The sequence below is a fragment of the Lissotriton helveticus genome, chromosome 5_1, assembly GCF_964261635.1.
Source record: "Lissotriton helveticus chromosome 5_1, aLisHel1.1, whole genome shotgun sequence".
Taxonomy (NCBI): Eukaryota; Metazoa; Chordata; class Amphibia; order Caudata; family Salamandridae; genus Lissotriton; species Lissotriton helveticus.
The window spans coordinates 1,577,115,913-1,577,143,481 of NC_136065.1; the positions used below are offsets into that span (position 1 = coordinate 1,577,115,913).

Below are 27,569 nucleotides of genomic sequence, written 5' to 3' on the forward strand. Positions count from 1 at the left end.
AGAACCTCATCCCAAAGTCTTTTCTCCAGCAGTACTCCTGCATACTGCCAGGTGGTTTTCAAACGATCTTAATTGTCTCTGTACCACTCAGAAGTGACACAACTGATACAGGCACCATCCCTGCATGCTGACACGGCTTTCTTCCTTACACACCTTCAGATGTGGATATGGAGCTCTGCTTTACATTTCGCTGGTCTTCCAGTGACTCCTAAAACTCAAACAAAAATCAGTGTTCTAGGGAACAATGTCCCCTTCTAAGACTACAGGTTTCAAACCATGCTGCAGTTGTAGAAAATCGATGTTACTCATAACACGTAAGGGAGAGAAGGAGGTAAGCTACCATGCTTCCTCCTCAGAAAATACAGCTAACACAAATAGGTGCTGCAGATCAAAGAGGAATACCAGATTCTATATTCTCACCCCAGGATAGATGATTTTCAATCCTGTATGCTCACAGAATTACTGTGCAAGAGTGAAGGGAAAGGAAGGCCATCCTTATGGCCACTAGGAGACTGTTAGGGATCCTTAGCCCTGAGGAATGTTCCATTGAGGGCAGAAACATGTTGGCCTAGCTTTTGAGATTGTGTGAGTCATTGCTTCTCAGTTACCATCTCACCCATTTTTTAACCTTACTTGTGGTCTCCATTTAATAAAGGCTACCTGCTGTGAAGCTGTAAGGTATTTTTAATTAACGGATCTGGACCTCGCATTTATTTAGTAGTCTTTTATCAAAGAACTCCCTCCTGCGCAGAGTCTAACCGGAGGTTGAGTCCGCCCTGGTGGCACTGTCCTATCAGGTTGGGAAGAGTTTGCAGATGATGACGCATGTCACAATTATGTGTGTGAGGCTTCCTCTTCCATTAGGATGACAGCAGGTATTTCCCCCCTTGAGCTGCCGTACTTATTTGTGTTAGTTGAAAATAGATGTCAGTCATGGATCCGCATGAGGTGTGTCTCTGGTTTTCAGGTGGGGACACAACTCAAAGAGCGACAAGTGTGCCCTCATGCACCTGAATGCAATCCGGTACCGAGAAGCAAAGATGTACATTGCTGAACTCAAGAAGTGTAGGCCTCACATAGGTCATGCTGCCGCTCCAAGTCGAGTGCGTGGACTCTCTCCTGCTCCAGAGGCCCCTCCTGCAAGAGGTCAGCTTCTAGGTTGAAGTCCCCCGGTACATCAAAATCGAAGTCCAAATGTAAGCACAAAAAACACAAAACTGGACTCAACCCCATCCCGCCACTCTTGAGAAAGCACATAGGTGTCACTATGGAAGTCGATTTCCTTCCAGACTTCTGGTTGCAGGGCAGATTCCACAGTTGATCCAAGTGCCCCAGAGTTTCCTGGGCCTTTGACAAGTCCGCAGCACATAGACGGCTCATGCTGCAGACTTTTGGTGTTTTTCTGTGTCCCTCTGATTTGCCTTTGGGCTTTAAGGATCTGCAGGGGCCCTCAACTGGGTTACCGCTGGAAGGTCTGTCCTCCGCATCATCTGACTGTCTTGGCCCTATTACTGGCACCGTACAGACTCTGGCACAGACTTCAGTGACAATGACCTACACCAGTTCTTCCCTTGTCATCACTGTTACTGGTGGGGGAGAATCCGGTGCCGATTCTGATGTCTGATCCCGAATCGCGAGACAGACCCTTACTGATGGTGTGTTAAGAAATGACTTAAAAGAGGGCAGTGGAATTCATAAATTTCCTAGTACAGGGTTGAACTCTCCATTTGGACCACCAGCAGGAGAGAGTGCATCATTGCACTTGGACCTATAACTGCCCTCTATGGAGACTAAAACTAATGTTCTCAGGCAAATCTTGCAATCAGGTCTGCCATAGCACTACCCTTGCTCCCTTTCAACATGGCCCTCACTGTTGTTATGTTGATGTTATTTATAGATTACGTGTTCACCAATGGTTTCTTGGTGCTTGCACACAATACATTTAAACTGAAATATGATATTTAAAAAAGGACTTTCTTTCGTAGACCTGTTTAAAAAAAGCCATGTTTGTAGCAATTTATGAAACATCCTAAAGTCCATTTCCTGATGTCTGGTAGGCCATTCCAAGTGACAGGGGCCACCATGGAATAACTCCGTCCATCTGACCTGTGTTTATGAAACTCTGGGATCACAAGTCGATTTGCCTTGATTGATCTTGGATTACGTATGGGTATGTATTTTTTTTTATTCTTTACACAAATTATGGGGCAGTTCAATTCATGTTTTTAAACAGCATGCAGCACAGCTTAAATTTAATTTGTTTATTTATCGGAAGCTATGGCTATGTCGTGGCAGAAGAAATATCAGCCTTGCTGCCTCATTCTGAATAGCTTCAAGTTTGACGGGAAACATTTTGTAATCCAGCATAAACAGTAGAGTAGTCAAGCCTTGTTGCGATAGCGGCTGTCACTATAAGTTTGCTTGCCTAAACAGACAGCAAAGGTACAATTTTTCTCAACATTTTTAATAGGAAGGAGAATTTGGACACTGTGCATCCTACCAGAGAGTGTAGCATAAGGTTTATTTTATTTATTTATTTAAAAAGTTTTATATAGCGTGAACTAGACCCTGGAATAGTATCAAAGCGTTTTACAAATGCTACATCAAATAGATGGCTTGATACACTAGGTACGAAAATATGAGTAGATAGTAGGGTAGGCATAAGTGATGTCAAACTTTAGTAGTGGGTCTGGGGGGTTCCATCAACCAGGTTTCTATCGACCATGACCCCTAAACTCTTTACAGACGTTTTAGGAGTCAGTGCTGGACCGAGTTCCCTTGGCCAGTAAAGATTATTTTAAATAATGGTTCTGTTATTCAGCAGGGCTTTTGTAGTCTTGTCTGCGTTGAGTTTCAGTTGTTTAGTTCTCATTTAGCTGGCAAGAAGTCTCATAGAATTTTGAATTTTATTCATATGAAAATGGAGTATCATCTACATGAAATATCAGTTCGGAATCATCTGCATAGTTGTGTACACTACAACCCGAGGCTGTCACCACTGTTATCAAAGGGTTACTGTATAAATAAAATGGGTGCAGCAACATTCGCGCTCCCTCCCAAACTCTTTTGCTCGAAAATGTCCTAGGTTTACCTACTGTGTGCGATTTCCCAGTAAGGATTTGATCCAAATTAAGGATTTGTCTTGCAACCCTGCCGCGATTACGCGATTGATCAAGATCTTATGAGTGACCATGTCGAAGGCTGCAGAAAAGTCTAGCAGCATCAAGGAAGCATCTTCCCTTGGTCTCCCTCCCTTCTTAAGTGATCACAGACTTGGTGCTGGGAAAAGGTCTAAAGTCAACTTGGGCAGGAAGGGGAAAGCAGTGTTCTGAAAATGTCTAAATAGTTCTTAGGCAACATGAGCCTCTAATACTTTTGCTGGTAATGAGCATAGTGAAATAGATGAATAGGTTTTCAATACAATTCAGTTCTCCCCTTATTTCTTCAATAGTGGAATTACTTTGCATGTTTAAAAGCATTAGGCACAATGCCTTGTTGTAGTGATTTATTAAGAAGGGTTATCAGTGGGCTGTTTATTACTGTGACAAATTCTTTAAAGATGGCTGGTGGGCAATGGTCCTTTTCTAGATCCATATTTAATCTTAGTTATTAACTCACCCAAACTGATTTCAACAATTATGGAAAAACTGATTAATACTGTACTGTTAGGCTCCCTCTTAGACTCCCCAGTAAGAATCAATGGCTAGTAGAAATGCTCTCTTTAATTATCTTTATTTTGTCTATAAAGAAAAAGTTGCATTTGTCCTGTGTGCATCTCACCTAGGGCATTACCCTTCTTGGAGAGGTGAGGTCTTCTGAGACCGTAAAAGTTTCTTTCTGCTCATTTTTGCTTCCACAATCTTACTTCTGTAAAAGCTAGATTTCACCAAGATTAACTCTGCTTTGTATTCTGCTATTCAGTTTAAGTTTGGCTGTTTTTATCTCTATGGTGAACCAGGATGCCGGTTTTACTCGGTTAGTTAGTCATTGCTTTCTCAATACTGCTGCCGTTTACCAGTTTGTGAAACTTTGTTCTGCCTCAGTTACAGATTCAGATAGTGTGGGTGTGGTCTGCTGAAGCACAGTTTCCATCATTCAGTGGTCTCTACTTCCATGTATTTATAATCTCTGTAGTTTGACTACCTGACTACTTTAGCATAGGGACAGAGTTCTATCAAATAATGGTCTGACCAGACAAATGGTTGTATGGTTATATTGAACTCCTCCAAATTTAGTGTCCAAATTAAATCCAACGAGTGACCTTTTATATGAGTATGCTACGTTATATGTTGTTGGAATCTTAGTGATGACATTAAATCTATAAAGTCTAGACATTTTCAGTCTAAGTCATGAGACTTTATTTAGAGGTTAAAGGCTCCAATGACCATTATTTGTGTAAACTGAGCTGTCAGAGGGCAGATTATTTCAAACGTCTATTGGCCGAATTTGCCACATACTTAAGAGGCCAATACGTAAGGATAATACTGATATCCTAATGAGCACCTTGTCAGTGCCTTCTTCCACCCTTCCAGAGATGGGTGGACAGATGTTTCAGACTGTTACCTGGCGACCCTTCTTTTCTCACTAAACATCGTACTCCAGAGAGTTTGATTGTTCAAGCTGGAAACAGCAAGATGAACCCCAATTGATTCAGGACTACTCCACTGGATAGGGAGTTTAAGAGGATTAAGGCATTTTGGAAACAAATATATTTGTGGCATGTGTTGGCTGCTGATACACATTGTATGCACATTCCTGCCATCTAGAGTTGGGCTCAGACTCCAAAACTTGTTTTTCTCAAACAAGTCTTTTGCTACTGATGTGATGAGTCTCCTCTTCGAGTAAATGCACATGTTCAACTGCTCCATTGTTAGATTGTTTTTTTCTGCCATCAGACTTGGACGGATAGCACTAAAGCTCCAAGCAAATTTAGTGCCCTCATGACTATACCGACTGGGAGCATGTTCTCCACGACTATACTTCGTTCTTGTTCTCTATCAACTTCATCCACCATCAAATTCGCATCGGGTGACCTTAGCTGTAACATCTATCGAGAGGCATGCCTTGTGCGTACCCCTCCCCCTGTGCTGCCGAGAATACTTGGCTCTGGATGATGGAAGGTAAGAGAGGCAGACTTTCCCGAAAGTGACCAAAGTGCGGGGTGAAGTGCACATCCTCAGATCAACGTGACATCTGCAACATTTGCTTGACGCCGGAGCACAACGAACAAGATTGCACAGCCTGCAACCTGTTCAAGAATAAGAAAGCCCTTCACTCCTGATGTGACCGACATCTAACTCACAACATTGAGATGACGGTAGAAGCGGAATTCTCCACAGAGGAGGAACAACAGGTAGGCACCGAAGGTGAAGACGTTGGTGCCGAAGGTGATTTCATCCTGTGCAGTCCGCACTAATTCGCATCTGATGACTCTGATCAACATGAGGAGGAGGGCCTGGAGGAATCGTCGCCTCCAACTGTGGAGCTCCTCGAGAAATCTGCAAACTTGGGATCCGGACCCAGGACGAAGACCACTCCAAGAGCTATGAGTCCCCAGGGTCACTAGACCATCACATACTCAAAACACTTGCATTTACCACCTCAAGACCTCCTTTTTGGTGCGCAACAGCCTACGGGTTCTGGTTAACACTAGGAGCACGCCTCCGAGCTGAGACAAGTAGATACCTCAATTGGTCCCAATTTGGCCTAAGGGCCAATTTGGAGGGAAGCACAGCCTTGCAGCAGCACTCTGTGCCTACGAAGCCATCGATGCCGCGCACTCTCTCAGTGCAGGCAAAGCTGTTTGAGCAGAGCAGACATACTGCATTGACACACACCACTGATGCCGACTCACCCACCGATGCAAGAAAAAAAAACATTGATATCGAAGCCAACGTCCTTTCCAGTCACCGCTCCATAGGAGCATTGTACAAAACAAACTAACAAAGACATGGCACCCCTGAAAGCCTATAGGACAATCAATCCATATGAGGAGGACAATGTCTTTGAAAACCTCCTAGGGCTTATGGAGAAGAAATGACATTTAGAGGCGGAATAACCACTTGACAAAATGACCCATAAGAGGAAGAGTCTGGACATTGCTGTACCTCAGCCTCCTCCAAAGAGAATATGTGGCATAAGGGTATCATCTCTGTGCCACTTGACTGTAAACCACCTCAACAATCCATGTCACAGTCTTCCACACACTCCGATGATGTAGACCCAGGGAGTCCTACACCCTACTCTCAAGACACTGACTTTCAAGGAGTGCCCCCAGATAGTCTGGATCCTTAGGTACATATGATGTCCTGCCTCCAGATCCTGACCTTGATGTGCCAGTCCTTGTCAAACTAAAAAAAGTTCGCTGATAGCACATGGACAGACCGTTAGCCCCCTTATCATTAATTCGACAGAGCTTGCCCCATAATTCGTCTAGTAGTGACCTGTTGTTCATTTGTGGTCATCTTCGCATTTCCATTTAACCTTATCTTTCCTGATGTTGGTCTTGTGTACTACGGACATTTGCGACCGAAACGCCTACGCCAAGTCCACTTCTTAACATAGAATCATGGATCTCCATCCATAAATTGTTTATTCCTCATTGTGGACAGATACTTATTACAAGAGAATAGACTCCTCATACATTAACCTATGGATTTACAATATTGATTTCTAATGTGATCTAGATGGACATGGTCAATGTATGTTTGGATTTTTTCAGCTGTCTACCTCTTGATTACATATATAGAATATAGAGTTCTTCACACTTTGATCATTGTGTACTCTTGGTTTCTTTAGATTTCTTTATATGATAACTTGATGTATGCCTAAATAATTGGTCTAATTTTATTTGCCCCTATTTGGGCAATCAGTTAATTTTTCATTTAAGGATGCGTGTTGGCCCCCCTGCTTTTTATTGTATATATTAATGGGCTGAATAGCTCTTTGAAAATGGTTACTTGAGATGTCCCATACATTAATAAGAAGTCCATCCCCGTGCTCCTTTACGCAGATGATGCGGTCATTATAGGCCGCACTCCAAATTCCCTGCGTCTTGTTGTCCAAAATGTTCACAATTATATGAAGGAGTTAGATCTGCGGGTAAATTTTAAGAAATCTTTTTTAATGTGTACTGGCCCAGGGAAGCGTGAAATAGGCTCGATCACAATAGATAGTCAAAAACTGACCTCTGTAAGATCTTTTGTTTATTTAGGGTTGGCCTTTGCTGCGAACGGCTCCTGGAGTGAGCATTTAGCTCACGCCAGGAGCAAGTTCTCAAAGGCCACCAATTCGATCTTAAGCCTACCCCGCCCTAAGACCACTGGGGCTCTTTTAGTAGTCCAGAAAATATACAAACTCCAGTGCACCCCGGTGGCTACATATGGCGCAGAGATTTGGGGAACAGTTAATTCCTTAGTTATTCAGAAGGAAGAAAATAGATTTTACAGAAAATTACTGACCACTCCAATCTCAACATATATATGTCACAAGGAGCTCAATATCAATTTTATCAATGATTTTATTCGTGCACGACCAGCACTTTTTTGGGTATCCGTGTGGAAGAACAAAGCGGCATCTCTGACACAGCAAATTATTATGGATTGTTTACATTGCGATAAAGGCTTAGAAATCCCATGGCTAAGTGGTGTGCTCCAAAGTTTGCGCAGTGTAAAAAGAGAAAATGTTTTCCTGGGTCCCATAGTAGCAGAATCAGTCCCAAAAAAGAAACTGCAGAATGCTCTGTACTCCCTATATAACAACGAGCGGGATGTGGTGGAGTCTAGGAAAACAATTGTGCGCAACTACATGGCCATTGAACAGCACTGTTATCCGCTCCACATGTATTTGACCTTACCGATGAGTTGTTGGGAAAGGAGCCTTTTGTTTAGATTAAGAGCTGGTACAATCCGATTTGCACTTTGCTTTCCACTGTGTTATAGCCCAAATTTTAACCAAAATTTGTGCTCTTGTGATGGGAGGAGTGAGCAATCTATTATGCACTTTATATTCTTCTGTAAATATTATCTTAAATATTCTAAGCAGTTTTTTATCCATATTTTAACAAGAGAAGACCAATCACCTTGGATGCAGCGTATCGGCGCATATTAGATTTAGATGATGTTGAATTAGTTCTCCACACTGGCACTTTTCTTAAGACTGCAATAAGGGCGCGTAAGTCTATGATGGACCCTTGATTATATGTGACACAACTTGAGAATTGTTTTAACTATATGTTAAAATTATGGCTGTCTCTGTACTAGGCACTTTGGATATATGATATGGAATTTTAATTTTTGTACTAACTATTGTGATGTATTTATGTTTTTGTGCTTTTATGGGTACTATTGTATCCGAATAAAGTTGAACTGAACTGAACTGAATTTAAGGATATAGATTTCCAAATGATTCCCTTTTCGTTCATTTACCCATTCTCTAGTCCCAGTCAAAGCATCACTACCAGATGACGCCTCTTCCTACCATAGTGTCCTTCAGCAAGTAGCTGAATACCATATGGTTTAGATGCACACCACTGAGGAGGAAAGCGATTTCTTAGTCGAGACGCTCTATAAAACCGAACGGTTGGTTGAATATTTGCCCATGATAGGGTCAATGTTAGGTCTCTAAAGAGATATTTAGAGAGCCTGTCAAAACATGGGTCCTAACACCTTGAATTGAGCACAAATATAAGCCTTCTCCCACTGACCTACTTTATATTGGAGACACCCCACAGCGGAATCCTTAGTGGTTACTACAGCTAGGAAGAGGGCGGCTTCCCAGAGTACAGGTGACGCTCCTCCTCCAGATATGGAGAGCAAGCGGATAGATGTGGCATTTAAACACTTGGCAGTTGGACATGCCAATCACTGGTCCATAGCCAGTTCAGTAGGCTTGCTTTCACGTTATAACAGAGCCACCTGAGATGACATGGAGGAGCTGTTACAACACCTCCCAGACCAATATTACTAAAGAGGGTCACAACTAGTTACTGTTGGCAAACACATTTCTAATGCATCGATCAGATACGCCCTCGATAGTGTCGATACTGCTGCACAAGTTAATTCTTCAATTATGCTGCATAGCCCCGCCTGCCTGCAAATTTTATGGATTTAAACAGCGGTAGGGTAACTCCTACTTAATGTTCCTTTTGATGAGGAACATCTCTTTGGCCTTGAGGTAGATGCCCGATTAGAAATAATAAAAAAGAATACTGAAACTACGAATCATCCATGGTGGTTTTATAGTCCACAATACCTAGGCAACAGTCGTTTTGCATATATAAGGGTAAGGGTTGCCCAAAACCACCACCACTGACACCCAGTCCTATCAAAAACAACAGCAAGGTTGGTGCAGGTTCTCATAGACAACACCACCATGTGGTATTGCAAAAGAACTTTGCCATAGGCTCTGTACCTCTGGAGTTGGTTTGAGTGTCATGGCCTCGTCCTGTGTGTGAACCTCTTGACAGGGTCCTTGAGAGTGTGTGAGCTCAGCAAACTGTGTCTGGGTGACCATGACTACATCCCAAGGTGGTGCAGGGGATCTTCAACAGTCTGGTGAGCCCTGGCTAGATCACTATGCCACCACCAAACATGCATTTACATAAGTTTCAATGAGAAGACATGCGTTTTAGCTAGAATGAACCCGGGACTCCTGTATGCCTTCCTACCTCTGTTTCGTATGTCCATAGTTTAAAAAAAAAAGAACAGCCTCAACTGAACCCAAGTCATTCTAGTGGGTCTGGACTGGGCCAGGAGAGTGTAGTACCCAGGGCTTCTGTGTATGAGTACCTGTCCCCCGATCATGCTGCCACTTAAGGGTGGACTTCTGTCTCAAGAAAATGGCATGGTGTTTGACCTGAATCTATGCCGTGTGCACCTCCATGCACGGAGAATGTGAGGCTGCATTTAACTGCATTTGATCTATGTCCAGAAGTGGTGGATGTCTTCCTTGCCACCTGACGCCCTTCTACAAAGTCCATTTATGCTGGGCCATAGGTCAAGTTTGTGGCTTGTTATGGTAACTGCAGGGTTGTCCTTTACAATCCAAGCAGTTGAATGTTATTTTGTTGTTTTATTTTTGGCCACCTTAGGCTGTGCTGTTGTCACTATTAAAGGTTATATGTTGACCATTGCAACCTTTTTACGCATGTTGGACCAACTGTCCTTGTTTAAACTACCTGTTGTGAGGAGGCTTATGAAAGTCTTGATGCACTTGTCTTTCTGAACTTATTTGCGATGCTGCAGTGGGACCTTGATTTAGTCTTAATGTTTCTCGTGCATGCCCTTTGAGCTGATGCATAGCTATTTGCTGTGTTTCTTTACTTTGAAGACTGTCCTCCTTATTGCGAATATTTGCCACTTGAATGAGCTTTAGGCACTGTTGGTGCATCTGCCGTACAAGACCTTTTTTCCAGACAAACTGGTGTTGATGTTTCGGCAGTCTTCTTGCCTAAAGTTGATTACTTTCCCTGTTGCTAAGCCTAAATCTTTTGCCTCTCCTCACCCCTTGAAAGATCTTTGATTGAATTTACCAAGGAACACTGTTTGGACAATCGGCTTTCTTTGTGTTCTCTGCAACGAGAAAATGGAAGAAGTGCAGAATAGGACCCTGTTTAGGAAGTGTATCGTCCTCTGCATTAAGAGCTGCTTAAGGCCAAGAAGCAGCCACCTAAAGGTCTGATAAAAGATTCCACCATGCCTAATCTGCTACCAATGCATTGGCACGATGAGTGCCTGTTCTTTACATCTGCCTGTCTGCAGCATGGTCGTCAGTACATAAGTTCACTAAGCACTATTGCCTTGACAGCCAGATCTGGCGGGAAAGACATTTTGCCTTCTCGGTCCTGCTTGACTTTTGGGTCTAAGTCCTTCCCACAGACCCGCCACCTGTAGAGATGCTGCTTTGGTGTTTAAGGTGAGGAGTCTGCTGTTAGAAGTATCTATCAGAAGAACAAGTTAGTTAACTTCAATTTAACACTTTCTGTTGAATACTCTGTAGATTTCTCCTCCTCAGTCTGTGGTGTGACCTCTTTTTAACATCTAAAAAGGAATGTGTACACTAGTTCTACCAATTGTTCATGCTCTGCATCTGAGGGCACAGAAAGAGACAAGCAAGAAACTGACATTAGTGTGCATGAGTGGCGCTAATTTGCGCCTCTATACTGCCACTTCCGAAGTGGTAAGAAGTAAGCGCAGAGTTGCAGTGCGCCACCTAATGGTGTGCAGTAGCTTTACTGGAGAAAAGTTTTCAAGATCCGTTCTGACGCCTAGGGAGTGTTCTAAGGTGAGGAATCTACAGCTAGAGTATCCACATGTAAGAGTGTAAAAAACCTTAAAAGAAGAAATGTATAAGGGTTTAACCCATTCGTTTGGTATACTATTTAAAATATATATATATATATATCTCTTGTAATCATAACACAGTTGTATCAACAGTGCGTTTATACGAGTAAGCCAACTAATATGCCAGTGCAAGCATAATTTAGTTTCACCTACACAGTGGTGTCAATTCTTGGCACATTACAAAAAGATACACAAGGTAGAAGGTAATCACAATATCTAATAAGTACATTCAAGTCGTGTACAATGCTGGCAATTTCTCATTTATGCATGAGATTTAACATTAATCATTTTGCGTCAACCTGGGTGATGCAGAGTTGCATTTAGCTAAGTACGTGCATAATTTCGTCCAGATATCCTTAGGCTTGGATTGGGCTGTTACTAGGATACCAGTACCAAGTCTTGGATCCAGTTGCAACAGTTTGGAGGGGGCTCCGCCCTATCGAATAGTAGCTCATCAGCTGGCTAATAATGCAAATACTGTATATTTCGTAGTTAATGCTGGTGTGTCTGTTTGGTACACTATGTTATTCTATTTGCATGCATAGAAAAAAAACAGGCATTTTCATTTAATTTATCATTTTTCATTTTTATTTTGGAAACCGTGATATGTTTTTCTTTTTTATTTAAGAATGTTGGGATACTCGTGGCTAGATTGATGTATTCAATGTTTATGAATTAAATGAAGATGCTCATAATGGAGAACCAGAATTACAGCCAAGATTTCTTTTTCGTTTGCATCCCAGAACGTTTGCTGCTTCTTTCTCGATGTCATGGATTGCAAAATCAATTTAGCATCTCTGAGAAACACTAGGATTCCTGTTCATTTAATCTCCAGTTTGGTTAAAAACACACGACCCCTGCTGCTTCCTTGTAGTTTTACATTGCTTTAATGATTTTTCTGTATTAGACTGCCAGATAACTGAAGTATGCAATTCACATGAAGAACAGTGCAATTTCCAGAATTGTATTTACTTTATTTTTGAGTAATTGAAAGTTGGATCAGATGGCTTCCACACAGACCCAATGTTTTGTTTATCTTAATTACTCGTACCAACACAGGTGAGGCGTTGTTTCATTCCTCACTCTAAACTATTTTTGTTGGAGTTTATATTTATGTTGATGTAGGGAAGTTGAAATTTAAAACTGTTAGGTACAAACTGTGTTCTTTGCCTTTTGATTAGACACTAATGCTGTTTTTCCTCCTGCTTTTCTTTGCCAGAGTAAATCTGTGGAGACTTTTGTGAGTCATGGATAGATGCAAGCATGTAGGGCGGTTAAGACTTGCCCAGGATCACTCCATCCTGAACCCGCAGAAGTGGCGCTGTGTTGACTGTGACACTACAGAAGCTGTCTGGGCCTGCTTGAAATGCTCACACGTAGCTTGTGGACGGTACATTGAGGAGCACTCACTTAAGCACTTCCAGGAGACCAGACATCCTCTGGCAATGGAGGTGTATGAACTATATGTTTTCTGTTATGTGTGTGAGGATTATGTACTTAATGACAACCCGGAGGGAGACCTGAAGCTGCTGAGAAGCACATTGACTGCAGTAAGGAATCAAAAGCATGGCCTGCTGCCCCATGGTGGAAGGACCTTGAGATCAATGGGGGGATCCATGTACACACACAGCAGGGCCCCTCCCAGGAAACCTCAGATGCTTACTGCTCTCTGGCACAGACGAAGGTTCCTTTTGGCCAAAGCTTTGAGGATATGGTTTCAGAAGAGCTCTGTGGGACAGCTGAGACAAGAGCAGGTGAAACAATGGGAGGAACACGAGAGGAAGAAGGAAGTAGCCCGACAACGCAGGCAGGAGGTGAAAAGACGCCTTCTGGAAGAACTCGCCAATACGCCACCCAGAAAGAGTGCAAGGCTCTTATCTCATGCTCACAGGGACAGTCTTCTGCCTCCCAAGTTCAGGCAGATGTCAGCAAGTGCTCCTACCTCAAAACCAGTGGGCAACAGCAGGTTCAGCCAGTTCTACTCCATTCGGCGGAAGCCTTTGGTCACACCTGGTGTGACTGGCCTCCGTAACTTGGGCAACACCTGCTACATGAACTCGATTCTCCAAGTGCTTAGCCACCTGCAGAAATTTAGGGAATGCTTCTTGACTCTTAACCCAGATGAGACTGAAGAGTTATTGGCCAAAACTGCCATTGGGAAACCTCCATTACCAAGCAAGCTAGTGCATGAGCCGGCCTCCAGTATTGGGACTGGTCGGAATGTCAAACTAGGATCTCTGGTGAAACAAAGTTTGCCAGCTGGCCTAAATGGAGGGTCTTCCATCGACCGTAGTCTAGAACTGATCCAACCTAAGGAGCGTACAACCAAGCACATCTCCCTCTGTAATGAACTGCACACCCTTTTCCGTGTTATGTGGTCGGGAAAGTGGGCACTGGTATCTCCCTTCGCTATGCTGCACTCTGTCTGGAGCCTCATCCCAGCTTTTCGGGGTTATGACCAGCAGGATGCTCAGGAGTTCCTATGTGAGCTCTTGGACAAAGTGCAGCAAGAACTGGAGTCCGAGGGAACCAAGCGCAGAATACTCATCCCCTTCTCACAGAGGAAACTTACCAAGCAGGTTCTCAAGGTGGTGAACACCATCTTTCATGGGCAGCTACTCAGTCAGGTATTTGTGTGTAAAAGAACTGTTTCCCATATATACTCTCTGATGGTGCTGTTCACGTGCTAGGTACCTTGTCAGACTTGTATGCCAACACACATCATCTTCTTTTCTAGTTGTCTGTTGAGATTGTAGAGTTACCTTGTTACCTATTATAACCCTTTGTTTATTCGATGAAGCCCCAGCCAATATTGTCTCAAATAGCCATTGCCTCTGATCCTAGGGTTGTTTAATGGAAATCTCTGGTGATTTAAAAAAAAATTTTTAGTGACTACTGTTTGGGTTAATAAACGTGAACTGTGTAATGTTGTTTATCCTCACAGTTGGCAGCTACTCAGGATTCATATGGACCTCGCTCCTTCTTGACTAAAGCTTTCATAATGTCAGGGCTAAATTCTAAACCCGGTGCAAGCAGGAATTTTTACAGGGATCGGAATTACATGTTGTGTGATAATTATTACACCTTTGCTGTTTTTTCCTGATAGATTCCGGCAGTTTGAATCTGCTGAAATTCAAAAGGAGAAAAAGCCTGAGAAAAAGCCAAACATGTGAAATTCACTGAGCTAGAGATTTTCTCCATGTTATGGCTCGCTTTCTTGTTGAAAATGTGGAGTGGCAGGTGTGCCAATAGAGAAATATAACTGCAGTTTCTCTCCTTTGAAATACTCCCCCAGACAACAGACTGGATCTAGAAAATCTTCAGCAGTTTCTGTGCACGGCGGTAGCTCCACGTCTATGTCTGTCCATGTGCGTGGGCCTGTCTAGGCACCACCCAGGTCTGCTGACATCAGTTCTTTCCTTTCTTTCTGTACCATCAGACGTTGATCCGGAGCTACCCCTTGTTTTATTGAGCCCCCTTTTACCAAACAAAAAAATCTACTAAAATTAGTATGCAAAGGATATGCCTCCTCCCAAATCTACAGGGTTCAGATCATGAGGGGAAGGTGACAAACAAATCTCTGTACCTGATTTACACCAATCAATCAATAGATTTGAAGACCGCAACTTGTCACCCGTGGGGGTATCCAGGTGCTGGCAGGGTCAAGTGCATCAGTTGAATAGCCAGGTTTTCAGTTTCCTTCGGAATTCTTGTAGAGTGGGAGAGGTCTTTAAGTGGAAGGGGAGGCCGTTCCAGGCCCTAGCTGCGAAGTAGGAGTGTCCTCTTGTCTTGCTTCGGCATATGCAGGGTGTGTGTGCCAGCAAGAGGGAGGCGAAGTGTAGGTGTCCTTCAGGTTTGTGTAAGCTCAGGCGGTGGTTGATGTAGTCAGGGCCCGGTGTCGTGCAGGATCCTGCACCAGTGAGTGCTTGAAATAGAATCTCTTTCAGCACGGGGAGCAATGGAGCGCTCTTAGGTGGGCGTAGTGGTTAATTTGTGAAAAAATAAGTGCAGAGGCTCTCGTCAGAAGGCCGCTTGCACCAGCCCATTGCTCCTATTAGCGCCACCTGTAACGAAACTAACTTCTTACTGTGAAACCCCACAAATGGGGAGAGGATGCGGCCAGAGCTGCCAACTTTGGAGCTGGGGAACCAGGTTTGAGCTTTGGTGTAGGCTCAACATCCTCTGATTCTGGGCAAATCATTAATCGGCCCGTGGCTAAAAAAAAAGAATATGTCCTTAACTGGTGCTTATGAAAAGCGCTCCAATACATTTGGGTCAAGTTTGCACCGGTGTTGACGACTAAAGTGTATGTGCCGAGCACCGGAAGCCACTGGCTCACATTAAGCACTGAGTGGGGGTGGGGAAGAGGGCATTGGGGGGGGGGGTGAGTAGGGTGTGACAAGGCAGATCAAGTATGTGTCTTGCTGCAGCGTTTTGGATGGTCTGGAGTCTTTGGATGAGGTGGGCCTTGATTCCCGCATAAGGAGCCACGTGAAGATCTTGCGTAGCATGCACAGGATCTTGAACCAGGAGGATGATATGGCATTGACTTAAGATCTTATGATACGTTTGCTACAGTGGTTCCTGGCGTGCTCAGTCAGGGTTGAAATGGGTCAGAGTTCTTTGGGCATCGAGGAGGTTTACAAGGGGGATTCTTTTTTTTGCCAAATATCAGGACTTCCATCTTGTCTGTATTGAGTTTAAGGCAGTTGTTCCTCAGCCAGTTGGTGATGCTGGTCATGCATTTGTGGAAGTTGGTTCTAGAGGAGGTGGAATTTTCAGAGAGGGAGAGATTGTGTTGTGTGTCGTTGGGGTAGGAAATGATGTTGAGTCTGTGGAATCTGACTATGTTGGCCCGGTGTATCATGTAGATGTTGTAGAGAGTGGGGCTGAGTGACAAGTATTGATGGACTCTGCATATGATCGATTTGTATTCGGAAGTGTAAGGTTGGCTCATTGAGTTTTATTGGTGAGGAAGGAGACAATCTATTAGAGGGCGATTCCTTGGATGCCTGTTTCGTGTAGTTTGGTGATGAGCGTGTGGTAGGAGAACATGTTGCACGCTGCTGAGAGATCATGGTGGATGAGGGCCGCCGCTGTCTCCCCTTGGTCGAGGTGAGCCTAGATGTAGTTGGTGGCCACTTTTAGGGCTGTTTCAGTGCAGTGGTTGCGGCGGAAGCTGAAGTCGTCCAGGAGGTGATTATGTTCTAGGTGGATGGTGAGCTGTTGGTTTATTGCTTTTTTGATGACTTTGGCCGGAAAAGGGAGCAGGGAGATGGGTCTATATTTGTTGAGTTCGTTGGGGTTCTCTGAGGGTTTTTTCAACACGGGTTTGACTCAGGCCTGCTTCTTGTCTTCAGAGACGGTAGGTGTGTCCAGCGAGGTTTGAGTAGGGTGGTAAGTTCATGTCTGGTCCTGGATGCATCTAGGTTGAAGATGTAGTGGGGTCAAGTGTCGGAGGGGGCGCCTGAGTGGATAGATTTCATGATAGTGATGGTGCCCTGTGTAGTGAGGTGGCTCCAGGCGGTCAGCCTTGGGTCAGACACAGGCGTGGAGTTGACAATTGAAGCCTAGGGCCTTGGGTTGGGGGTTGAAGTTTCTGTAGATTTTGGCAATCGTATTGTAAAAGAAGTTTGTCAGGCTGGTGTAGAGGTCCTGAGTGGGAGTGATGTCGCTTGTTGCAGCTGCAGGTTTAGAGAATTCTTTAAGGATGCAGAAGAGCTCTTTGCAGTCGTTGGAGCTTGCTTCGATGCACAGTGCCAGGGCTTTCTTCTTTGTCCTACAAAGTTGGTAGTGGTATAGTTTGAGTATTGTGTTGTAGGAGGTTCAGTCTGCTGTGTCTTTGCTAGTGCACCAGCTTTTCTCAAGGTACTTGCAGTGGCGTGTGGTGGCCCTGAGGTCTATGGTGTACCAGCTGGCTTGCTTGTGGGATCTTCTGTGTTTTGTGTTTTTGATGGGGATGACTGATGGCACAGTCTGTGATGCAGGTGTTGAAACTCCTGACATCCTGGTTCACGTCGTTGTGGTGTTTGGGTGGTTGAGGGCAAGAGCGTCGGTCCATTTGGTCTATGAGGCCTTAATTGAGTGGCGGTGTTGGGCAGGGGAGGGGGCTTTGAGGTGGTTACATTGAAGTGGACAATGGAGTGGTCAGTACATGTGAGTTCGGTGGTGTAGCTGTATTTGACACAGTCCGTTACGGTGAATGTAGCGTTGAGCGTGTATCCTGCGATGTGTGTGGGTCGATGTTGTTCAGGCAGTCGATGAGGTTGGCGGCGTTTGGGTTTGTTTTGTTGTCGAGGTGGAAACTGAGGTTGCCCAGGAGAATGTGATCTTTGGAGTCTATGGCGAGGGGGCGATAAAGTCGGTGATGGGGTTGCAGTAAGTGGTTCGAGGCTCTGGTGGACAGTAGACAGCCGTGCCCCTGATGGTAGGTTTCTCTGTATGAATTCTGAAGTTGATATGTTCCATTGCTGGGATGGTGTCGTCCGTGGTAGTGCATCTGATGGATTCCTTGTGGATGATGGTGATACCTCCTCCAGGCTTGTTGATGCAGTCGCAGTGGGTGATCTTGTATTCTGTCGGTATGGCAGTGGAGATATCTGGGGCCGACACAAAATAGAGCCAAGTTTCAGTGAGGAAGACTGTCTGGTGCGGGAGGGTTGAGGAGGTCCCAGAACTTGGTGGCATGTTTGTAGAAAGAGCAAGTGTTGAGGACAACGCATGCAAGCTGGTGGTGGGTTGTTGGTGTGGTGGGGTGTGTCGTGCCGTGTGGTCTGGGTGAAGGTGAGAGGGTGGGGGAGAGCGTGCTCACAAGTGAAGTGACATTGGTTGCAGGTAAAAGGGCCTACCGTGGAGTGTGGAGCGGTGCAGCAGGTGTTGAGAAGGCTTCCCGGGCATGGCGGGCGGCTGAGATGCAGCTGTGGGTGGTGTGAGGCCCAGGGTTCGTGGCACTGGGTGCAGTACAGGCGCAGATGGGCGCAACAGCTGCGCGTCCTGCATTAAGTAGGTCCTGGTAGGTTAGAGAGGCACTGAGAGGCAGTGGGCGTTGTTGAGGTAAAGGCGGGAATGCGAAGCAGGTAAGGAGGGGGCAGCGGGAGGAGACACAGAGGTAGAGGGAAAGGTTGAGGCAGCTGAAGAGCGGGAAAATGGCAACAGGCAGTGAATGACGGTCGAGAGCAGTATAAAAACAAGCATTGTCATAGCCAATTGGTCTTGCCTTTGTGACCTTATAAGTTTTCCTGCAGAATTATAGCACACTTCTGTGCCCCAGGAGACACTCACACATACCGTGTTGGTGCAACCATTTTGATTATAAGTGTTTAGCCATGCAATGTTGTTGCAGTAAGGATATTATGCTGCATAACTAAATACTTATAAGGTCCCAAAGGCGAGACCTATTGGCTATGCCAATGCTTGTTAGCTGGGCAGAGCCACCCGCATGTGGTATAATTGGCTGATCGTTGCCATAGTAACCAACGCCATCACACACATGGCTGCCGGAGACATGGCCCACCTAAACGGACTACAGAGTCCGACACCGAAGTAACCCCTAGGATGATAGTGGTATTCAAGTGGGTACCCACTGGGTCTATGCAATAAGATGCAGACTCCGCATTTGATGTGCACTCACGATGCCTTGTTAGCGACCTGACGTGCAGCTCATCAACTGGCCAGACTTAGAAACAAACAAGCACATTCTAACCAAGCTCAAACACATTCTGTAATTAAACCGTTATATCAAAAAATAAAAATCTATTCATAATGACAAAATAAGCAAACGTGTCCCTCTGCACTCACCAAGAGATGTGAACTCTGAGGGCAACCAGCGACGTCTGATTAGCCAGCAGCAGCATGAAGGTTCAGTTGCCATCAGGGGGCTGGAGGGAGAGAGAGAGAGAGAGAGAGAAAGGGAAAGAGTGAGAAAGAGAGAGGGGGAGAGAAAGAGGGGGGGGAGAGAGAGCGAGAGAGAGGGAGAGACCGAGTAAAAGAGAGAGAGCGCCCGGGAGTGGTGCGTGCTCGTGCAGGCTGCTCATTTTCAAGCACTGCACTCGTGGTGCGCCCCTGCTCGCTCCCGCAAGGTGGATGCCGCCACAGGCACGAGTGTGTGCTTGAAAATGACCAGAGCAACTGCTAAAGGCCCTCCAATGCAGCGCATGCAAGACCTAAAAAAGGGGGGCTAAGAGCAAAAAGAGCACGAAGGAAGAAGGATATAGTGACAACTAAGCAATAGGAAAGAAGTTGAAATGGATAGTGAAAAACGTTCGAGAGCAGCAGCAAAAGGGCGGGTAAAAAGAGAGAGAAAGCAAAAGGGAGCAAAAGAAAGAAAGGATATAGTGACAGCAAAGCAATTAGAAAAAAGCTGAAAATGGAGAGTGAAAGAACGGAGCAGCAGTTAAAAAAAAGGGCAGGAAGAGAGCAAAAGAGTAATAAATTAAAACGCAGGCAAATGGAGAGAAAGCAAAAAAGGGGAAAGAAAGAATGCAGCAGAGGAAAGAGGGCCTGATGGAGTAGGAGGGAGAACGTGGTTACTGGAGCTGCCTGGGTGGCCAACAGGGGTAGGTCGAGAGCTGGGCATGGGCCGTAATGTGATTTGACTGTGGTGCCTGGGTCAGACTAAGATTCCAAGCCTGCATTTTTTTTTTTGCAGAGTTTTATATAGCGCGAACTAGACCCGAACTGAATCAGGTATCAGAGCGCTTTACATAGCACCAGTTACGTTACATGAGGACACGCATTCATTTTAGGCATTGGTTGTGCCTTGATGCACCCCAAGGTCTTTCAAGACTGGCAAGTGAAGATCATTGTGGCGAAGCACTGCAAGACTCCTTGCCAAGATTGGTTGATGTCTAAAGGTAGGTCTCAGCTCCTCTCCCGAGTTTGCTCCCGCCAGAGGTTCATTTCACAATCTTACTCTTTGGGCAAATCCAAGCAGTGAAAGAAGTCCAAGCCAGCCCCACCTCTCTTGATCTTCCGAGAAGGCACAAGGGCATCATTGGGCCTCCAGTTCGTGCATCTGAAGTCACTATACTTATGAGTCGATGCTGACTCTCATTCTGCATCAACCGAACTTTTCAGTGTTGTCTGCTGCAACTTTGCGAAGCCATGCTATGGATTTTTGATGTGTCAACAGTTCCCTCTGGGTCTGCATGCCCCAGGCAGACAAGAGGTCTTCCAGCTGGACCAGTTGAGCCCTCTGGATCTGCTCAGGGTTCCAGACAGACTTTGGTACCAGTTTCTTACGCAGTAGCACAATCCACTCTGGAACACAATGCACGGATGCCAGTGCCATTGACGCCAGACTACACCGGCCAACCTAAAGTACTGTCCGACACCAAGATAGCTCTGCGCTGATCTCAAGTGCAACCACACACTTCTTTATCTGAGCCACAACGTCTTTACTACCCTTCTGATAATCACACAGTTTCTCTACCTCCTGGAAGGGCTCATGACCTTCATGCACAGACTCAGATATTGGGTGCTATGATACTAGGGATGAGATTGCCCAGCCTTGAGGACAACTGGTACGAGGACCTCCAAGATGCACAGCTTCTGCCATTTTTATTGGAGCTTGCTCATGCTAAAATTTGTGAGAAACCCATGCACCATCTGAAGCTGCCCTAGCTCTGGTTTGCTACTTGTGGTGCCTTACTTAATCAGAGTGGGGCAATTGTTAACAGTTTGTACTTGGCTATTTCTCCTTTCTCCGAGGTACAGTGCCCCACCTTCTAAAAAGTCCTGGTATTTGTTTAAACCATTGATGGTGCCATCTGTCCATAGTTTTCCCTTGTCCTTTTTATTCCCCTATCTGATATATCTAAGTTTATGTCTTGTGACAGTATAAGAAGCATATTTGTAAAGCATACTTTTTCTGAAGTTTATCATACTCCAGAAGTATTTCTAATAATTGGACTACATTCCTGGTCCTGCGTGAGTTGCAATACTACTGGCATTAAGGTTTGCTCTGGCTAGGCCTCCTCTGAATCCATCATAGGCTCAGGGTTTTTAACAGTGATTTAATAGTGAAGAAAGGTAGCAGCTTCATTTTACAAATTGTCAGAAATGGCAAGCCTTGAAAAATTGTGCATGCGTTGAGAAGCTTTTTGGTTCCTGCTTTGGTTTTATTGACTTCCATTAACACTATCCAAAAGGAATGTCTGCAGTAAGGTTGACAGTCTCCTGCCTCCACTGAACTTAAATATTGGACTGATTGCTGGAGGTTTAGAATGGAAGTAACCTGGGTGCCTTGCCTGAGGTCAGTGTATTGTTATGTTTGTCATCTGCACTTTCTTTAGAAGAGTGTTGGCCTTTCAGGTGTGGTTGACAAAGTGAAAATCAATTTTTAGCACAGTTCAACTGTTGGGGAGGTATCTGACCCAAATACCTCAAACCCCTGATTTCTGTCTACCCACTTCTTTTGGAAAGGTTGGTGGTCCAGATTTTGTAGGCCGAATCCCATCCTGACATCTTCCTCACAGATCCCCGTGATGTGCAGCCATCTGATTCCTTCAATCCTTCAGTGCTTCTGATCTGCTAGAAATAGATAATGGGTATAGGCAGCCCTTAAAGTTTTGCTGAAAATTAGGCCATTAATATAACCATAATTCAAATTAATTCAGCTCATGTAAGTTTATTCTATTTTAAATAAAATCATAAAAGAAACCAGCAATACGTCACATAAATAAAACTGCTTAAAAATAAATGTCTATAGTAGTACAAGAACAAATTATCAAAATAAAGTGCTTACATTCCAAGCAAGCAGCAGTGCAGGTAACAAAGTCAACACTCTTTAGCATAAAGGTGAATAGTATATATTCAAAACAATTGTGACAGATCGGTTCTTATGTAGGATATCCTGCAGATTTTTAACTATACAAAAATCATAAACCTCCCAGAGTCCGCTAGGAATCTTAGAAGCCTAAGTCACCCTAAAACCTGTGTACACCTCACCTCATGATCTAACCCTGGCAACTTAAACCGTCCTTTTAGGCTAGAACAAAAGAAAATATATAAGATGCAATAGCTAATTAATGAGAAAGGAGGTCAACCTTCCATTGTTTTTCACCACCTCACTTCCTCTTTTAAAAAGAAGCACACTCTGAAACAAACTTCAGAGCTACCTAAAAGCTGCATCTCTGCACTTTTGAAACTTTAAGTGCTTTAAAATAAGTTTAAAAAAAGAGATAAAAAATCAAATAAAATTGACAAAAACACAAAGTGCAACAAAGCTTGGTCGGATAGCCCATCACATGGACACGCCAATACAGTGCTACCAAAAGCATTCTGACCCTCCCAAAAACATAAAAGGCGCCCCACCGTACCTGCTCTAAAACAGAACAGGAGTGAGCTGTCCTAGAAAGTCAGATCTAAGGTTAAATAAAACACAGGCTCATCTGAACCTGCTAATAAAAGCTCCATTACATATTATACTCACATTCTGTGTGTAATCTCTGTGTCTGGCTAAGAATCAGAGCCATACCACCTGCTTGTCAACCTTGGTTAAGGAGGATGGTGATTCGAACAAATGGGACAGACCTAATTCTTTGAAGGTTTTTGGACATAACCCAACCAAGGGAGCTTTAAACTCTTCCTAGAGTAAGACAGTCCTGTATAATGTCCCTGTTTAGACTAGTCCCCTTATTGACCTAGATCATTACCCACAGCAAAAGAGGGGGCCAGCTTCACTTTCTCTGAGATATACTGTAGACTTAGCTCTGAGTGAATGTCATTATGGGAGCTGGTAGGAAGAAGATAGATGGGTTGTACACATATACGTTTTCCTCTGTGAAGCACTTTGGAATACCCCAAAAACCCTGCTTCATACCAAGCTTTTGGGATCCACTGATATATGTAAATAGTCAACAGAGGGGAGAGAGTCACCCTTCCTACAGACTGTGGGAGATTGAATATTTCTACTACCAACTTCCTAAGCTTCAGGCAAGACATTCTTATCTGTGTATGCCAAGAAAGCGAGGAGTTGAAGCTTCTCCCAGGTAAAGAAAGTTGGTAAAACACAGCGATTGACTCCCAATCGATAATTTAAGAGTATTTCTCCTTCTCCAGTATTGAATCTTTCATAGATTCACATGCTTGTATCTTCCCCGTCGTCATGGTGGAAGTCTCACGGTAAAAGAATAACCATATCAGTAAAAGAAAAAACAGCAAAGAAAACTCCATAGGGAAGTACAGAGTTTGTTAGCTTATCATCATTATTATGTGGTCCAAAAACCAACCAATCGGCTGCCAGCCCTGAGATCACAATCCCAAGCCGAGCCACCATACCTGAGATTTCCAACCGCCGTCGTGTGAGAAGGAGTCTCCTGAGCACTGCTCACCAAGTAACCAAAAACTGAACTTTTGACCTCTACAGTTTTGGATTGAGTAACTGTTTTCCTCTATTTCTTCACCATGTCTGACAGCTCTAAGAAGAGGATTTTCAGACCTTGCAGATCTTGTGGGAAGGCTAGATTATATTCTGAGGACCCTCACAAATAATGATTATACTGCCTTTACCCCAAGCAGGTCCCCAAGGAGTGCAAACACGGTCGGGCATTCTCGGCTAAAACCCTGACAGACAGACAAGCTTGCTTGTTATTATGGCTGCAGAAAAAGAAGACCACCTCAGACTCTGATTATGATGAAGGATCTAAAGGGCACTCCTCTAAAAAACATAAGAGGGAGTTGTCTGAGGAAAAAGCTGAGGTGAAGAAACAGAAAATAGAAAAAGCTAAAGTCAAAGAATTATCGTCATCTTCTTTGCCTCTTACACCCCTCAAAAAGCCTTCAGAGACGAAGGCTCCGTCGTCGCTCCCGTTGACGAAGACCGGAGTATCTTCTGTCACGACACAGACGAAGACATCGACGACGACTGCATCACGACATCTGATGGGCCATCGACGATGAGTCGACAAAACTCGTCGACGGCCATTCTAATTGCACCGTCCTCGCTCTTGTCAACGGCGCTCCGCCGACGGCGAATTTCAAATCACCGATGACCAGATCAACCATCACAATAAAGAGATTTCCTCCATTGACGGGCTCGTCGGCGGACAAGAAAACAACAGAATTCAGCACATGGACCAAGATCTCGCCGCTTCCCCCTTCCAAACTCCTGGATTTACTGGAGTCAGAAGATAACGTCCGTACGGAGTGGCTTATAGTCCCTCGCAACTCCAAATTAAAAGCCAGGAGACCGATGAGGAGGAATACCAGAAAGTTCAGGAAGAACTGTTGTTTAAAGATCGCCCAGTACAAGGATCAAGAAGGTATGAATCATTCCAGCAAGCCTACGATTACGACGAAGAAGAGGATGATAATGTCAGGGAAGATGCAATATCCATGCCTATCTCTCTAGTCTCCGACTTAAGGCACATGATTAACGACTACTATTGCCGTTTCCTAGATGCCAATGCCCCTGCCTCCAACACCACAAGTATAGCACAGCCAGTGGTTCAGACTCCGGTGATTCAATCTCCGCCTCCGGTGCAGAAAGTTCGTACCCCTAAAATAATAACGATTAGGAATGACTTTGTGGAAAGCGAGCAGGAGGAGCAGCCAGAGGAAGGGGAATTGTTGCAAGACGACCCAGTGGTCGATGAATGGGATCAATATGTTATTCTTTCACCATCACCATCGCCATCTCCGGCAAATTCACAGCCGGAAGACATCGGTGGCTTTCATGCCTTAATGGAGAAAGCTTCCAAGCGGATCGAACTTCCTTTGCCGGTAAAGGAAAATGAGTGTTTCCTCTATGACTTTAAAGAAACTTCAAGAAAATCTATAAGGACAATACCAATAATCAACAACCTCAGGAAAGAGGGGCTGAAGATTATGCAGCCTCGGTTCCTAGGAATGAGAAAAAGTATTGTGCCCCCTAAACATCACCAGCGTGCCGGATCGGTCATCTCCGACCTGAATCAGTAGTTATGCAGGCAGCGCAGAAACACTCCAAGAACCCAGCTTCTACTTTTGTCAGCTCCTCCTGACAAGGAGGGCAAAAAGATGGATGGCTTTGCAGTAGTGGCACCAGCTTCTATCAAAGCCACAAATGCATTGGCACCTGTCAGCCGATATAACCGACAGATGTGGTCGGACATCGCTACACTTTTGTCTCATCTTTCTGAAGACAAAAAAGAAGAGGCGGCAATGATTCTGCAAGACGGAGCTAGAGCAGTTTCTGAGTCCATCAACATAGTCATGGACATCTCATCGATAGGATTCAGAAAGATGACTGGAGCTGTAGTGCTTCAAATACAGGGGTGGGTGAAGGCTACATCTTTCAGGCTCGAAGTCCAGACAAAGATCGTGGACATGCCCTTTGTTGGGGAAAACCTTTTCGGAAGACATATCGATAATGCGTTGCAAGTAATAAAAGCGGACACAGACTCCGCGAAAGCCTTAGGTTCCCTACAGCGAGGAAGATTTCAGTCTTTTCGTTGAAGAGGATCAAGAGGCCAGTTAAATCAAAGATCCTCCTTTCAATCTAACAGGTACCAACCTTATCACCAACAGGGGTACCGTCAATTATTCCACAACCAGCAGTATCGCTCCTCTAACACCTCTTACCAACAGCAGTCTAGAAGAAACCCTGCTGCGAGGGGAAAGGCACAGGACTCCAATAGGAGACAATTACGATATCCAGGTGCCGTCCATCTCGTCACGCCCCTCTCGCTATTATCATCCGTGGAGGTCAATAACATCGGGCAGATGAGTGTTGGATATTATACACCAAGGCCACACCCTGGAGTTTATACAAAAACCACCAGCTCGACCTCTCATTCACAGGAATCAAAGCCATCTCTCCGCACTCAAGGCAGAAGTCTTGGCCCTCATTGAGAAAGGAGCAATAGAGGAAGTTCCACCTCAACAGCGAGGGAAAGGATTCTACTCACATTTTTCCTCATTAGAAAAAAGCTGTCCACCAAATGGAGGCAGGTAATGAATCTCAGAGGCCTGAACAAATATATCAAGAAAATGTTGTTTCGTATGCTGTCGCTACAAGAGATTCTCCTAATGTTGCGCAGAGGAGATTACATGGCATCGTTCGATCTCTTGGATGCCTATTTTCATATTCCGATTCACATCAAACACAGACAGTATCTAAGATTCGTGGTGGCGGGGCGCCACTACCAATTCAAGGTGTTACCCTTCGGTCTCAGATCCGTGCCGAGGGTATTCACGAAATGCATGGCGCCGGTCGCGGTGCACTTGAGACAGCAAGGCCACCAGATATATCCGTACCTGGACGACTGGCTCATAAAAGGCGCATTGTTCCAGGACGCACTGCAATCTCAAGAATGCTGCATGGATTTGTTCCAAAGTTTAAGACTGCGGATCAACATGGAAAAGTCTTTCCTCGTTCCAGCGCAGTCGCTTCAGTTCCTAGGAGCCAAAATACAAACTCAGGAAGCAAAAGCGTGCCCCTCGGAAGAGCACACACAAAAAATAATGGAGCTGACAGCACGATTAAAATCAAAAAGGTTCACTTCAGTAAGAATCTTCAAATCATTGCTGGGAATTATATCATCCAGCATTCCCTTAGTCTCCAATTGTCGACTACGCATGCGGCCCCTGCAAGAACTTCTCGACAAGCAATGGGTACAAGCCCTAGGATCCTTCGAGGACCGAATCACTATCAACCCTCAGATCAACCATGCACTGTCATGGTGAGGCATCAGGAGCAACTTATAAAAAGGTCTGCTTTTCGCACCCCAATCCCCAAGCTACGTCATGACCACAGACGCCTCATTACAAGGATGGGGTGCATACCTTCAGAAACTGGAAATACAGGGCCATTGGGCAGAGCAAAAGGCCTGATTACACATCCACCTGCTCGAGTTGAAGGCAGTGTTCCTGGGCCTGCAAGCTTTCCTACACAGAATCCGAAACTCGCCTGTTCTAGTCAGGACAGGCAGTACGACAACACTGCTTTACTTACTGAAACAAGGGGGCACGAAATCAAAACTCCTCTCGGCACCAGCCCAGAAGATTTGGAACTGGATGTTACAACACAACATTTCTCTGTAGGTTCAACATGCCCCTGGAGTACACAATATGAGGGCAGACCGCCTAAGCAGGTCAGCCTCAATCTGCCACGAATGGGAGCTAAATCAAATCCAACTCTTTACTATATTCAGTTTATGGGGCACACCAACTTTGGACCTGTTTGCAAATCAACACAACAAGAAATGCAAACATTTTGCAAGCAGATTCCCTCAAGCGGGGTCTTTG

At 44.7% G+C, this 27,569-nt stretch overlaps 1 protein-coding gene across 3 annotated transcripts in view; it reads left to right on the top strand.

Annotated features, from left to right (window-relative positions):
- Nucleotides 1–27,569, top strand: part of USP49 (ubiquitin specific peptidase 49) — a 758,970-nt gene that overhangs the window by 249,146 nt on the left and 482,255 nt on the right. For all 3 annotated transcript variants that reach the window (XM_078644724.1, XM_078644727.1, XM_078644726.1), the window contains one exon: nucleotides 12,562–13,969. In XM_078644724.1, coding sequence (XP_078500850.1) covers nucleotides 12,590–13,969 — 1,380 coding nt within the window. In that variant the 5' untranslated portion in view covers nucleotides 12,562–12,589. The remainder of the gene's footprint in view (nucleotides 1–12,561; nucleotides 13,970–27,569) is intronic.